Genomic DNA, 15,721 nt, shown 5'->3' on the forward strand with positions numbered 1-15,721 from the left:
ATGATGGCGGTGGTGGTGGGGGAGGGGGGAGGTGGGGGGTGACTTTGTTATGGAAGAAGAGAAAGGAGAGTAGGAGGAAGGAAGAGTGGGGGAGAAGGAGGAGAAGAAGGATAAGGAGGAGGTGGAGAAGAATGAGTGGGAGGAATAGGAGAAGCAGAGGGAGGAGGAGGAAAATGAGGAGGTGGAGAAGGGGGAAGAGAAGGAGGAGGAGGAGGAGGAGGAGGCCTGCTAGGAGGAAAGAAAGACGAAATTGCAAGTTAGAAAGACAACAAAAACAAATGATTAAAAGAAAATAACAACTATCATTCCTAACACCACCACCACCACCACCACCACTAACAACAACAACAACAACACCGTCATCACATCGCGTATCTCTCTATGTCTTATCGTATGTAAGATAACAAGACAAACAGATAAGCCGAGAGAGAGAGAGAGAGAGAGAGAGAGAGAGAGAGAGAGAGAGAGAGAGAGAGAGAGAGAGAGAGAGAGAGAGAGAGTTATTAAAATTAGCACGGATAATTAATATGAAGGGAAGGACACGGACCCGAAACTGACAGGAATGATACGGTTATTAATTTCTGCAACGCCATACATCTCTCTCTCTCTCTCTCTCTCTCTGTGTGTGTGTGTGTGTGTGTGTTAGGCAACAGTGACAGAGCACAACACGTTAGGAGAGAGAGAGAGAGAGACCGTGTAGCCTACGTGTCATGTCGAAGATGTGCGTATCGGATTAACACATTTCACAATATTGACATTCAGACAGAGGAGTGATACGCATAATTCCTGTAACGTAGATGTATTAACTTTCTCCCCAACGTTCATTCAATTATTTCACATGAAAGCAATAACACACCCACTACACGAGGATTGTAAAGCAGTGGTATATTTTTTTTTTTACAGCAAAGGAGACAGTTCAAGGGCGTAAAGAAAAATATTAAAAAAAAATCCGCTACTTACTGCTCCTAAATAGAGGTCAAAGGAGTGGCCAAAAAGAGAGGTCAATTTCGGGAGGAAGATAAAATAAAACATAAACAAAATAAAACATAAGCCAGAATCACGACTTCGTTAATGATATTCCTCCTTGGCCTCTGTCTTATGTTCTTCCGATCTTGGGACCTTAAGATTCAGATGAGTCGAGGAAACAAGTGACGAAAGTGTTCAGAGTAGGTGATTTCGAGGATGGTTGGCGGAACACCCCGCCATCCGGCCATGTGTTTTCGAGCAGATAGGAGCTGTTAATTCTGTAAGGTGGTGGAGTAGTCATGCTTAAAAATTAGTGACGAAAGTGCTCAGATTAGATGAGTTCAGGCGTCGCCACCCCTGGTGCGATCTGCCAAGCTCACTATTCTCAGCCTCAGACCGTAGATGCGGGAGAGTTTTGCGGCATGCTTAAAATTTAAGTCGCAAGGTATGGTGCATGGTGTGATAATGTAAGAAAAATTAGGCAGTTAGCCAGGAATTTATACAATAAGTTACATCATTTTTTACACCTACCTACCGCTACTCCACATCTGTTCCATCTACACTATGTATACAAACATAACACCACTTACATATTGTGAATAAAGGTGGCGAAGTTCGCCAAGCCCGCTCTAAAAGGTATTGGCGCCTCGCTATGGAGTTTTCCCTCTAGTTTGAGTATTAACGTAAATGTTGAGGTTTTTCACTCACAACCGTCAAATACCTGAGCAGAGGTTAACTGACATACACCACAGTATGAGAGGCTGTGTGAAAAGTGTGAGAAAGTACTGTCAGGAACATGTTGACCAACCTTATGCATCGCGACCGTATCAGGGAAATAAGTGGCACAAAAATGCTGCAGTAAGACAAGAAAGTGCCCCGCAGCATGGTTATTATGGTAGAAATCAGGGTTCGATACCACATGTGCCTTCCGCGGACGGCCAGTATGGCGACGAGACGCAGAATCCATGACTAGCGGCCGGCGCAGCCACAAATCAGTACGATGAGCGGTTGAATTTGAGTAAAGTTTGGGTCGGAGAAGGTGAGCCTCAGATTTGTGCAGCAGTAGTGACACGAGCAACTGCTAAGCGTAAGAGTACTGTTAGGCCTCTCATGGTTACATCTCTTGGAGATCTAACTAACAGCGAGCAGACGTCCCTATTCGGGCGCCATTTTATATGGGGTTCTTGAAAGGTCTGTAATTCGAAAATCCCGTAAATTCTCAGCATTAAAAAAAATATAAAATAAATAACTGAAAATTGAGTTATCAGACTCACAGCCCCTCTAGTCCTTATTTATTTAAATATCTGACCAATCACATCTCTCATAGGGAAAGAAAAAGCCAGATAAACGTGCTCTTAAGTTTATTGAAAACAACAAAGAAACTCGCTGGAAATTAAGGATAATTAATTCACACCAAGCACACAGCAACCTAATAGCTATACTAAAACCAAGCCACACCTTCTACCTCGTGTCTGGAGCCTTGGAGTCCTTCTTCAATCCTCTCTCGTTCCTCACTTCAGCCGCCGTGTCGCCCTCCTTCCTGTCACGGGCTTCCCTAGACCTGAGTATACAATCACTCTGGAATTTGGATACTACAGGCAAGAAAACCCCACGATCTTCCTCGTGTTGCAGGAGGCGGAAGGGACGTCTGCTCGCGGCGGTGTCTAGGCAGGAGAAGGACTAGAAGAAGGCGGTGGTGAAGGATTTACCCCCTAAAAAGGGGGAACGGGCCTTTGTCAGCCCGTTCCCCCTTTTTAGGGGAGAAGGCGGCCGTCCCACAATACTCAAGCCGGGTTCCGCGGTCAACATGCCAGCTCTCGCCATACGGCATCTTGTTTTCTGTGCAACACTTACGTTAAAAACGCCCTAACGGCTATGGATTGTTATTTATTAATAACCTAACGCATGCAATTGGTCATAGTGGATCATGCAGCCCACACATAGTTCAGCGTTGGCAGTATTAACGAAATTATTTGAAATAGCGCGCGTTCCCGCCTTCATGTGTTTCTTCCCGCTCTCTCAATCAAAATGGCGGGGACCCCCGCGGCCACACGGCGGCATCAAGCCACTCCCTGAATGATGAAATCATGACACTCTGCTTCTCCCTCTTCCTTCTCCTCCTGTTTTCCTTATCCCTTCTCCTCTTCCTCCTCCTCCTCCTCCTCCTCTCTTCCAGTTCCCACTTTTCTTCCTCCTTCTTGGCTTCCTTCTCTTCCTTCTACTCCTGCGTCTTCTGTTTCTCTTCCTCCTCCTCCTTTTCTCCTCCTCCTCCTCCTACTACTACTACTACTACTACTACTACTACTACTACTACTACTACTACTACTACTACTACTTCTCCTCCTCCTCCTCCTCCTCCTTCTCTTCCTCCTCCTCCTCCTCTTTCTCCTCTATTATAACAAGAAAATACATAACCACCATCTGACTGCATTTTAGAATCGTAGCACTGCAGAGATGAAGTAAAAAAATACATCACGTCCAGTGGAGAAGGGAATTAAAATCAAACAAACAAAGACACAGATTAACAGTCGGGTCAACGAGAACCTGAGAAAACAAACAGGAAAACTTAAGAAGAAAAGGACCAAAAAGAAGACCAACACGGAGGCTTGGGAGAGGAGACTAAGGCAATTAAGGGCAGTCTATTTTACATCGTACACAAGAGGAATGCAGCGCGAGATAAACAACAGTGCGGACAATAATTACAGCGAGAGAATTTAGGAATATATGAATAAGGCAATTAGAGCACTACGCAGAGTAGGGAGAATATAACAGAGTAATAAAGTGTAGTATACAAGTGTAGTATACATAAGAACGCAGGAGTCTACAAGAGGCCGGTAGGCCTGTACTAGGCAGCTCCTTTGACCCTAAGCTCCCGTGTATCTAACCCCACCTAATATCGCTGTCCATGAATTTATCTAGTCTATTTTTGAATGTGACAATTATATTGGCACTCACCACATGACTGCTAAGCCTATTCCACTCATCCACCACCCTGTTAGTAAACCAATTTTTGCCTATGTCTCTGTTGAATCTGAATTTATCCAGTTTAAACCCATTATTTCGTGTCCTACCCGGTTCTCTTACCAACAAAACCTTATGAATGTCTCCCTTATTAAAGCCCTTCATCCATTTATAAACCTCGATCATGTCTCCACGCACCCTTCGCCTTTCTAGAGAATGCAAGTTTAACTGTTTGAGTCTTTCCTCGTATGGCAAGTTTCTCAACCCTTGAATCATCTTAGTCATCCTCCTCTGCACCGATTCTAACATTTTGATATCCATTCTATAGTAAGGTGACCAGAACTGAACCGCATAGTCAAGATGAGGTCTAACTAATGCTAAATATAATTTGAGGAAGACTTCGGGGCTTCTGTTGCTTACGCTCCTTGAAATAAATCCCAGTACCCTATTAGCTCGATTTCTAGCTTGAATGCATTGTGCCCTTGGACGGAGATCAGAGCTCACTAAGACCCCTAAATCCCTCTAGCACCCAGACCTGCTTATGAGAGTGTCATTTAAGCAATAATTATGTGAGGGGTTGTTCCTACCTACACTCAGAATACTGCACTTCCCTACATTGAACTCCATCTGCCATTTATCCGCCCAGTCATACAATCTGTTGAGTTCACCTTGGAGAATACTAGCGTCCTGATCCGACTCAATTACTCTACCGATCTTGGTATCATCTGCAAATTTACTAACATCACTACTAATTCCTGTATCTAAGTCATTGATATAAATAATAAACAAAAGTGGACCTAATACCGAACCTTGTGGGACCCCACTCGTAACACATCCCCAGTCAGATCTTTTACCATTGATTTGCACTCTTTGCTTCCTATTGCTAAGCCACGCCTTGACCCAGTTCAAAACTTTACCCTCTACTCCGTGAGCCTGTAATTTAAGCAACAGTCGTTGGTGAGGAACTTTGTCAAACGCTTTACTAAAATCAAAATAGATTACATCATAATTTTCATCTCTGTCAACCGCCTCAAATACTTTATTGTAGAAGGACAAGAGATGGGTGAGGCATGACCTACCTTTCTTGAAGCCATGCTGCGAGTCGTGAATTAAGCTATGTTTCTCTAAATGCTCCCGAATGTTCCTGGCTATTATGGACTCCAGCATCTTGCCTATAACCGATGTTAAGCTAATTGGGCGATAGTTTGAAGCAACCGACCTGTCCCCCTTTTTAAAAATCGGCGTCACATTAGCTACTTTCCATAGGCTCGGCACATAGCCAGTATTTACCGACATCTTAAAGATGTCGGTTAGTGGGTCACTGAGTACATCACCTAATTCCTTTAATACCCTCGGAAATATCCCGTCAGGACCTGGCGACTTGTTCTTCTTAAGCTTATCTATCTCATCCTGAACTACTTGCGTGGTAATGATTATATCCCAGTCTATCTTCCTATAATTAAAGTCCCCCATTACGCAGACATTTCTACTCATACTCGCCCTGCCAATCTCCTGTAGTAATATACTCGTGTCCTGCCTGTTAAGGTTAGGTGGCCTGTACATAACTCCTAGAGTTAGTTTTTCTTTCCCTTTGTAAACGTCCACCCAAACTGATTCTGAATCCATGTTAGTTTTGACTGAATTGTTAACTAAACATTTAAGTGAGTCTTTAACATATAGAGCAACTCCACCTCCCTTTCTGCCCCTTCTGTCTTTGTGAAACATCTGATAACCCGTTATTTCAAATTCTGATCTAAAATTTCTATTAGCAGTGTCTATCCATGTCTCAGTGATCGCTATTATGTCAAAATTTTCTAAACAAGCTTCACCCCTTAGTAAGTCTATCTTGTTTCTGAGGCTCCTGCTGTTAGTATAGAAGATTCTTAGCCCGTCCTGTTACTCCCCTAGAATTACTTCTAAGCTGCCTGGTTATATTATGAGCTAGATGTCCCCTCCCATTACTCCTCCCATTGCTCCCATTACTCCTCCCCCCCTCGCCTATACTAAAAAATCCCTCAGGGTACCAAGTGCTCGCTCAAGGGAGTCTGAGACTGCCTCAACACTATAAATATTGACACTTAAAGCAAGATAAACAATAGTGCAGACAATAATTACAACGAGAGAACTTAAGAATAAATGAATGAGGCAATTAGAGCATCACGCAGACTTGGGAGAACAGAACAGAATAATAAAGCGTGGTCCGTGGGAAGGATAAGGCGCCACAAGTTCGAGGTCATTTGGCAACAAGGGAAGGAGAAAACAATCAGATTTATAAATAGTGACTGTAAAAGCAAGATAGACAGACAGAATACTAAAGAAACGAAGAATAAGACCAATAGGATCAACACACAGGCTTGGGAAAGGGAAGCAAATTAAATAGATAAAAGCAAAGTAAATAAATAAAACAATAATAATAGTAAGAAAGAGCAGACAGATTTGACCCCTCTTTCGGCCACCTCTTTGGATTCTTTTTAGGAGCAACGAGTAGCGGGCTTTTTTTTTTATTATCGTTTCCTTTTTTTTGTGTGCCCTTGAGCTGTCTCCTTTGTTGTAAAAAAAAATGTTAACTACAGAAAGAGAGAAAATAATACCGACGAAAGCAACACCCATTAATGAGAAGGGAGAACAATGGTACAAAGAGGTGTAGTGTACATCAGTAGTACCAAATAAAGAGAATAATAGGAGCTAGAAAAAGACAGAATATTCAGGAAATGGATATGAATGACCAGTAGGAGCAACACACAGTCATGAATAAAGTAAAACAGTAGAAGACAGCAGTAGGACACACACAAAAAACAATAAAAAAAACAATCATATAAACAGAAAAATCAAAGAGAGAGAGAGAGAGAGAGAGAGAGAGAGAGAGAGAGAGAGAGAGAGAGAGAGAGAGAGAACCAACACACAATCAGGAGAAAGGAGGACAGTAGAGGACACCGTTTTTTTACAGTATGGAAGCAGATCAAGCTAAAAAAAATATAAGCACCATCTGACGGCACTTTAGAACCATAACACTGTGACTAAACGCTGCTATTACGAAAGAAAGTATAGATGAGTGACCAAACGAGAGGTCAAATACGAGAACGAGACAAAAAAAAAAGAAGAGAAATTACAGTGAGGAGGGTCAAGGAAGGGAGAGTAAGGCCCCCTTCACACTGCCGACTCATCATCCTGCGATCGTTTCAAGACCTTTTTCCGACCATGTGCGACCCTTTCACATCAACATTTCACACCCAAGACCTCGCATACCCCGAGTCGCTGGGTTGTCGTGGCCCAGAGTAGGCACAGTGTGAACGGGGCTCAATTGAATAAGGGGAGTGGTCTGAAAGAAAGGAAGAGAGAGGAGAGAGGAGGAGGAAATGTAATGCGAAATAGTGAAGGATGAAAGATGGAGGAAAAACTAGGAAAAGAGAATATGGGAAGTGGTAAGAGAAGATGAAATATAATTGAGAAGAAATGGAAGAAAGAGAGAGAGAGAGAGAGAGAGAGAGAGAGAGAGAGAGAGAGAGAGAGAGAGAGAGAGAGAGAGAGAGAGAGAGAGAGAGAGAGAGAGAGAGAGAGAGAGAGAGAGAGAGAGAGAGAGAGAGAGAGAGAGAGAGAGAGAGAGAGAGATGGGGAGGGAGCTTAGGAAGAACAGAAATGGGTGAGCTATTGTATTATACGAAGGAGGAGGAGGAGGAAAGAGGGACGAATACGATACATAGAAAATAAGGTTGAAAGATGGGAATGGACAGATTGGTAACGGAGCGAGAGAGAGAGAGAGAGAGAGAGTTTATATATTATTTATCGAATACGTCACAACTTTCGTCATAATTCATATTTGTTTTACGTAACCTAGCAGTCTCTCTCTCTCTCTCTCTCTCTCTCTCTCTCTCTCTGCAGCTTCAATAATTTTAACTTCCACGCCCAGTTTTTTTTTTTTACCTGTTGTCAATCTAACTGCCATTCTATTTTCCCTTTCCTTTAAATGCTGTTTCCTAGAAGTGGCGATTCCCAAACCCCCCCCACACACACACACTCTCTCTCTCTCTCTCTCTCTCACCCACCCACAAGCTCTCAGCCGCAACACCTCAGTTTTATCGTTCACCCTCAACGTTTCTATTTTTATTTTTGTTTTGCTTTTCCATTTTCCGTTCGTTATATTTTTTTACGCGTGTTTTGGAGTTTATGCCTCAGTGCTATTTCCATATGAATACCACAACCAAAACTGCAACCACAACAAGAATATATATTACAACTACTATAATTTCAACGATTTTCTACTACTACTGCTACTACTACTGCTACTACTACTGCTACTACTACTGCTACTACTACTACTACAACCATCCCTATTACTATCATTTTTAGTGCTAATGATACTACAATTTCTGCAGTAACAAGAATGACAACAATAAAAAACCCAAAAAAGAAAACAGGAAAGAAAGAAAACAATATTAATTTAGCTGGACAGACATGGTACTATTTTTTTTTCTTTCCGAGTCCCTCCACCATACCTCTCCCTTCCTTGCCCATCCACGAAAAAAAAAAGAAAAAATAGAATTGGCTTTACTCAAAATACATGAAAAATCGACCTATCTTTCTTTCCCTTCCTCTACCTTCCTTCCCCTCTCTCCCAATTCACGCTTTCCCTTCTTCCCCCTTCTATCTCCTCCCTCCAGTTCCCTCCCCTCCTCTTCCCTTACCCTATCCACTCCGCCTCCCTCTCCTTCCTTCACCCATTCTTTCCCTTCCCTTCCCCCTTCCTTCCTCTCTCTCCTCAATTACTCCACCCCTTCTTCCCAATTCTATCTCCTCCCTCCAACTCCCTCCCCTCATCTCTCCTTCTCTCCTTTTATCCTTTCCACTCTATCTTTCTCTCCTTCCTTCACCCATTCTTTTCCTTCTCTCCTCCCTCCCTTCCTCTCTTTACCCCTTCTTCTCTCTTCCTCTTCTCTCTTCTCCCTCCCTTCAACTCCATCTCCCTTCTTCTTCTCTTTATCCTTCCCATTCCTCCTTCCTCTTCTTCTTTCACCCATTATTTCCCTTCTCGTCTCCCTTCCTTCTTATCTCTCCCCCATTTTTCCCATTCTTTCTCCTTCACCCACCTCCCTCATCTCCCCTCCTCTCCCCTCTCATTTCCCTCTCCCTAACCACTCAGACTTTCTACCCTTCCTTCACCCCTCCTCATCTCCCCTCTCCTTCCCTTTCATTTTTCTCCCCTACCGTGTCTTTGTTCTCCCCATCATCTGCCCTCTGACCTTCTTCCTTCCCTCATCTCTCCCTCCTTATCTCCCCCCTTCCCCTCCTACCCCTACTTTTCTCCTCCTCCCTTCCTCTCTCCACCTCTCCACATAAGCTTCACTCCCTCCTTTGTCCTTTTTTTTAATCCCCACGCAACCTTATTCCCCTTATTCTCCCTTGTCCCTCCCCTCCCCTTCCCCTCCTCCTCCTCCTCTCTCCCCTCCGCGTCCCCCTTCCCTTCAGGACGGTTATCGCAGCAGTAAAGAAATGTATCAGCTAATTATTCCGGGGACCAAAGCTCTTCTGGGAGGTTGAGGAAGAGGAGGAGGAGGAGGAGGAGGAGGAGGAGGAGGAGGAGGAGGAGGAGGGAATAATGATTAGACTGATTTGTATAAAGTAAAGTCAAGGAGGAAGGAAAGAGAAGACAAGGAGGAACCGGAAAGAGAGAAGGGAGGGAAGAATAGGAAGAAAACTGAGGAAAGAAAGGGGAGAAAGGAAGGAAAAGGAGGGAGGGAGGGAACAGTGGTGAGAGAGAAATGTTTAAAGGAAAGTAAGGTGGGAAGGAAGAAGACAAGGAATGGGGAAAGGGGGGGAGAGAAGGGAGAGAAGAAATCGAAGAAAGCTGAGGAATGGAGAAGTGAATGGAGGAAAACGGAGGAAAAGAAGGAAGAGGAGACGAAAGAAGAAAGAGAGGACTGAGAAGTAAGAAGGGAAAGAAGAAAAGAGAGTTAGGAGAGAGAGAGTGAGGGGATAAATTGATATGCTGATTATGTACGACAGAATGACACACACGCACACACACACACACACACACACACACACACACACACACACATCTACTACTTTTCCAAGACGCTTTCGACACCCTAGGGAGCAGGTACCCGTCCGTTACTACATGTTACCTGCACGTTGGGTTGGCTTAAACAAAAGTACAAATGCTGACCGAAATATCGCTTCAGAAATATGATAATAACGGCCTTGAGTTAAACGAGGCCTCTTCTTGACCCGAGTGTTCAAAAGTGTCATGGTTAAAGATAATGAGAAGTGTGAGAGTGTTAAGAATACTGTGTCAGTTTAGAAGGAGAAAAAAAATATATGTGTGAGAATATGTAGAAAAAATATGTACAGTTTGATTAAGGAGAAAAAAGAGTGTGTAAGAATATGCAAAAAATGTGTCCTGTCTAATTAGAGAAGAAAAATATAAGCTTTAGAATATTAAGAAAAAGAAAACCAGTGGAAGCCGTGGCAATAATAAAAAAAAAGATAAAACACACAATGAGAAATAAATATGTTAAAATATGTTAAAAAATAAATAAAAGGAAAATTATAACAAAGAATTTACCAGTTTTCACACCTGCCGAAAATGCGTAACGACTTTTATCTTTTTCATCATCAACGCGACTGTCAACGTTAAATTTGCCAAAAGTGAAAGTGAAACAGAAGCAAACGTTTACCTGCGAGCTGTTATTTTAAGCACCTGCTCCTCTATGCAAATAAGAATTAATAGGCAATGAATCTCTCTCTCTCTCTCTCTCTCTCTCTCTCTCTCTCTCTCTCTCTCTCTCTCTCTCTCTCTCTCTCTCTCTCTCTCTCTCTCTCTCTCTCTCTCTCTCTCTAAATTGACTTCACCAACGACGCATGTTATTGAGAAGAACTGGTGTGTGTGTGTGTGTGTGTGTGTGTGTGTGTGTGTGTGTGTGTGTGTGCGCGCTTTCTGTTCGTTCGACACTCCCTGCCCGGTCGGGTTCTGGAGGCCATTCTGTTCTCAATCCCAGAGATGACGAAAGCGGTTTTCTGCCACAAAACCGTAATTCTTTTTAATTTCATAACGTCACAATCGCCAATTATGAAGCTCTTCGTAGTGTGGACGACGGTCTTGGTGCTGGGAAATCTGGGAGCCGGCAGCCAGTCACTTGCCGACGGAGGGGGCTCCAAGGGGCTCCCGCAGGACGGGGCGCCCTCCCTTACCCAGGAAAAGACCGATGTGGACCCATGCCGAAAACAAGACGAGGGGGGACTCAAAGAGTTACCCAAAGTGTATGATCTAACGAGCATGGAAAATGGCACTCACGACACCATCAAGACCGTGGAAAGAAGAGTCATTAACAATACAGACGAAGCGGGGCATTTAACAGGAAACAAGACAGTCGTTGAAAAGACGACAGAGACTGACGTACAGCCCAACCGAAATGTATCAAAGACTACGGAAGCACAAGTCGTTGTTGATGAGAAAGGTAAAGAAAGTGGCGAAAAACATGTCACAGAGAGCGAAACGGTGACGCAAAGCACTCCAGACAACGGAACCTTAACACAGACGGTGGACGTGAAAACTGTAACGGACGAAAAGGGCAATGAAATAAACGAGGAGGTTGTTATAAAGAAGGAAGCAACAGTACTCACTAATGACACTAAAGAAAAGCCGAAGGACGATAAAGCTGCAACTCTTCTTCTTCCGAAGGATGACCAAGGTAAAAACAAAACAGAAACTACAGAAATAACAGAGGAAAGAAAGGAGACCCTGCCCGACAATACAACGCATGAAGTCTTAGTAAAAGAGAAAGAAGAAATATTGCCTTCACAGAACAGCACTAAAGTGACATCTGTGGAGACGAAGAATGTTACAGAGAAGGGTGATGGACTTCAGAAGACAGAAATAACAGAGGAAAGAAAAGAGATTCTGCCCAGCAATATAAAGAATGAAGATGTATTGAAAGAAGAAATATTGCCTTCACAGAACAGCACTAAAGTGACATCTGTGGAGACGATGAATGTTACAGAGAAGGGTGATGGACTTCAGAAGACAGAAATAACAGAGGAAAGAAAAGAGATTCTGCCCAGCAATATAACGAATGAAGATGGATTGAAAGAAGAAATATTGCCTTCACAGAACAGCACTAAAGTGACATCTGTGGAGACGATGAATGTTACAGAGATGGGTGATGGACTTCAGAAGACAGAAATAACAGAGGAAAGAAAAGAGATTCTGCCCAGCAATACAACGCATGAAGATGGATTGAAAGAAGAAATATTGCCTTCACAGAACAGCACTACAGTGACATCTGTGGAGACGATGAATGTTACAGAGAAGGGTGATGGGCTTCTGAGGGCAGAACAAACAAAGGAAAGAAAGGAGACTCTGCCCGACAATACAACGCATGAAATTGTAGTTAAAGAGAAAGAAGAAAAATTACCTTCACAGGATAGCACTAACGAGACATCCGTGGAAAGTAAGAATGTTACATATAAGGACGATGGAAAAGATGTCGAGAAAGAAACTGTAATTCAAAAAGAAGTCGAAAAGAATGTGTGTAATGGCGACATCAAGGAGGTTCGTGACGAAAGACATCTTAACGAAACAGCTGAAGACCTGAAGCGCCAAGTTAGCGACGTGAAGAACAAGATTGAGGAAGAAAAGGCAAAGGCTGAGGAAACAAGTCCTACGCCGACCCAATGGATAGAACAAAAACCAGTTGCCGCCCCTGCCATCCAAGAAGGCAAGGTCGTTAGAAAGGTAGTCCCTGCTGTGAGGCCAATGAAGGTCGTTAGAAAGGTAGTCCATGTTGTGAGGCCAATGAAGGTCGTTAGAAAGGTAGTCCCTGTTGTGAGGCCAATGAGGGTCGTTAGAAAGGTAGTCCCTGCTGTGAGGCCGGTGAAGGTCGTTAGAAAGGTAGTCCCTGCTGTGAGGCCAATAAAGGTCGTTAGAAGGGTAGTCCCTGTTATGAGGCCAATGAAGGTCGTTAGAAGGGTAGTCCCTGTTATGAGGCCAATGAAGGTCGTTAGAAAGGTAGTCCCTGCTGTGAGGCCAATGAAGGTCGTTAGAAGGGTAGTCCCTGTTATGAGGCCAATGAAGGTCGTTAGAAAGGTAGTCCCTGCTGTGAGGCCAATGAAGGTCGTTAGAAAGGTAGTCCCTGTTATGAGGCCAATGAGGGTCGTTAGAAAGGTAGTCCCTGCTGTGAGGCCAATGAAGGTCGTTAGAAAGGTAGTCCCTGTTATGAGGCCAATGAGGGTCGTTAGAAAGGTAGTCCCTGCTGTGAGGCCAATGAGGGTCGTTAGAAAGGGTGTGCCCTCGGTGAGACAAGGAAAAGTCTTCGTTGCGCATCGAGTTGTTGAATACGTCACCCCTTCGGTGGTAACAAAAAGATTCCCCGTTGTGACACAGAAGAAGGTTCTTGCAAAGGTTCCCCCTACGGTGACAGAAGGAAACATCCCCGTTGTTACAGAAAAGAAAGTTACTGAGAATCTTATCCCCTCTGTGACAGAAGGAAAAGTGCCGGTTGTGACAACTGAGAAGGTTGCTGAGCAGGCTGCCCCTTCGGCGACAGAAGAGATCGTCAGTGTCCCCAAGGAGCAAGAAAATGTCCCTGTCATGACAGAAAAAGAGGTTGAGAATCTTATCCCCTCTGTGACAGAAGGAAAAGTCCCGGTTGCGACAACAGAGAAGGTTGCTGAGCAGGCTGCCCCTTCGGCAACAGAAGAGATCGTCAGTGTCCCCAAGGAGCAAGAAAATGTCCCTGTCGTAACAGAAGAAAAGGCTGAGAATCTTATCCCCTCTGTGACAGAAGGAAAAGTCCCGGTTGCGACAACAGAGAAGGTTGCTGAGCAGGCTGCCCCTTCGGCGACAGAAGAGATCGTCAGTGTCCCCAAGGAGCAAGAAAATGTCTCTGTCGTAACAGAAGAAAAGGCTGAGAATCTTATCCCCTCTGTGACAGAAGGAAAAGTTCCGGTTGCGACAACAGAGAAGGTTGCTGAGCAGGCTGCCCCTTCGGCGACAGAAGAGATCGTCAGTGTCCCCAAGGAGCAAGAAAATGTCCCTGTCGTAACAGAAGAAAAGGCTGAGAATCTTATCCCCTCTGTGACAGAAGGAAAAGTGCCGGTAGTCCCTCAACAGGAGATTGTTGACAAGGTTGCCCCTTCGGCGACAGAAGAAAAAGTTCCTGTTGTGGTAAAAGAGAAAGTCATTGAACAGGCTGCCCCACAAGAAAGGGTTGTTGAAAAGGTTGCCCCTTCGGCGACAGAAGAAAAAGTTCCTGTTGTGGTAAAAGAGAAAGTCATTGAACAGGCTGCCCCACAAGAAAAGGTTATTGAAAAGGTTCCCCCTGCGGCGACAGAAGAAAAAGTTCCTGTCGTGGTCAAAGAGAAAGTTAGTGAACAGGCAGCCCCTTCGGGGACAGAAGAGATTGTCACTGTTCCCAAAGAGCAAGAACAAGTCCCTGTTGTAACAGAGGAAAAGGTCGTTGAAGAGGTTGCCCCCTCCGTAACAGAGGAAAAAGCTCCCGTTGTGACAAATCAGACGGTTGTCGAAAAGATTACTCCTACCGCAACAGAGGAAGAAGTTGTCACTCAACGGAAGCTCGTTGAGAAGGTTGCCCCCTCTGTCGAGGAAAATGTAGTTGACATTCCAAAGAGGGAGGAAGTGTAGTTGACACAATTGCTCCTGTTGTAAAGAAGGCAAGTACAACAGAGTAGTGATACCGTGTTGCTGTTTCTCTTATCAATTTCGTTACATTATCGCCATCCCACACATACTGTTTATTCGTATTACCATGACAAATTAATTCAAAGTTAAAGAAATGGAGATGGTTCTCTCTCTCTCTCTCTCTCTCTCTCTCTTAGCTTGAACGCTTCTTAGCTTTAACGCTCGAAGCTCAAGAAATAAGATCGATGAATTGCAGTGCCTAACTAAAACAGAGGACTTTGATGTAATTGCCGTAACTGAAACATTTATTGACACCGCTAATAATGACTTAGTTTCTGAATATAATATAGATAACTTTATATTTTTCAATAAAGACCGAGTTAATCGTAGAGGTGGAGGAGTGGCTCTTTACGTCAAAAGTAGCTTACAGCCCGGTGATAAAACACCAAAGGACAGTACTGTAGAACACGTGAGCGTGAGTACAAACACCGATCAATTTAAAAGCAACATATCCGTCACTTACAGTCTTCCAGGCCAATCACGCGAGCATGATGAAATAATGTACAGCGTTTTGCAAAGAGCACTCCGAAACAGTGATGCATTGATTTTGGGCGAGTTTAATCTACTGCATATAGACTGGCAGACACTCATGGGATCCGAGGGGGAATCGCACAGGATGTTAGACTTCGTTGAAAATAACTGCCTTAGCCAAATGGCTAGTGAACCAACGCGCGATGATAATATTCTTGATCTTGTATTAGTAACCCAAGAGAACTTAGATGACAATGTTAGCGTCGGCGAACACCTCGGATCATGCGATCATAGACTGGTGCGTCTCGACATAAGAGCTCAAACAAGGATTGCAGAGAATAAGATATTGGTTCCCAATTTTAAAAGAGCGGATTTTGAAAGAATAAGACAGTCATTAACGAACTTTCAATTAGTATCCAACATCGACGTCGAAGAATCTTGGCAAGACTTTAAAGCTCGATTACTAACTGATCCGTGAAATCTTGTGAAAAGCGTCGAAAGGTTAAAAATCCTCCGTGCTTTGATAATGAAATCAATCTTGCTCTCCAAAAGAGGAACTTGTTATATAGGCAAAAGAAAACCGATAACTCTACCGAAAATAGAACACGGTACTACGAAGCAAGACGA

At 43.8% G+C, this 15,721-nt stretch overlaps 1 protein-coding gene across 50 annotated transcripts; it reads left to right on the top strand.

Moving 5' to 3' along the window:
• Positions 1–10,959: 10,959 nt before the first annotated feature.
• LOC126981550 (titin-like) lies at positions 10,960–14,653 on the top strand. Of its 50 annotated transcripts, none has more exons than XM_050832842.1 (4): positions 10,960–12,958; positions 12,998–13,048; positions 13,088–13,126; positions 13,205–14,653. In XM_050832842.1, exons 1-4 carry the CDS (start codon positions 10,994–10,996, stop codon positions 14,564–14,566), a joined length of 3,417 nt encoding a protein of 1,138 aa, XP_050688799.1. In that variant the 5' UTR covers positions 10,960–10,993; the 3' UTR covers positions 14,567–14,653. The 50 variants fall into 50 exon arrangements, with proteins under 50 accessions (XP_050688799.1, XP_050688807.1, XP_050688804.1 ...); XM_050832850.1 differs by lacking the exon at positions 13,088–13,126 and having other exon boundaries at positions 10,960–12,892; positions 12,932–12,958; positions 12,998–13,087; XM_050832847.1 differs by having other exon boundaries at positions 10,960–12,724; positions 12,842–12,892; positions 12,932–12,958; positions 12,998–14,653.
• The last annotated feature ends 1,068 nt before the right edge of the window (positions 14,654–15,721 follow it).

The sequence above is a fragment of the Eriocheir sinensis genome, chromosome 48 (assembly GCF_024679095.1).
Source record: "Eriocheir sinensis breed Jianghai 21 chromosome 48, ASM2467909v1, whole genome shotgun sequence".
NCBI classification, from domain to species: Eukaryota; Metazoa; Arthropoda; class Malacostraca; order Decapoda; family Varunidae; genus Eriocheir; species Eriocheir sinensis.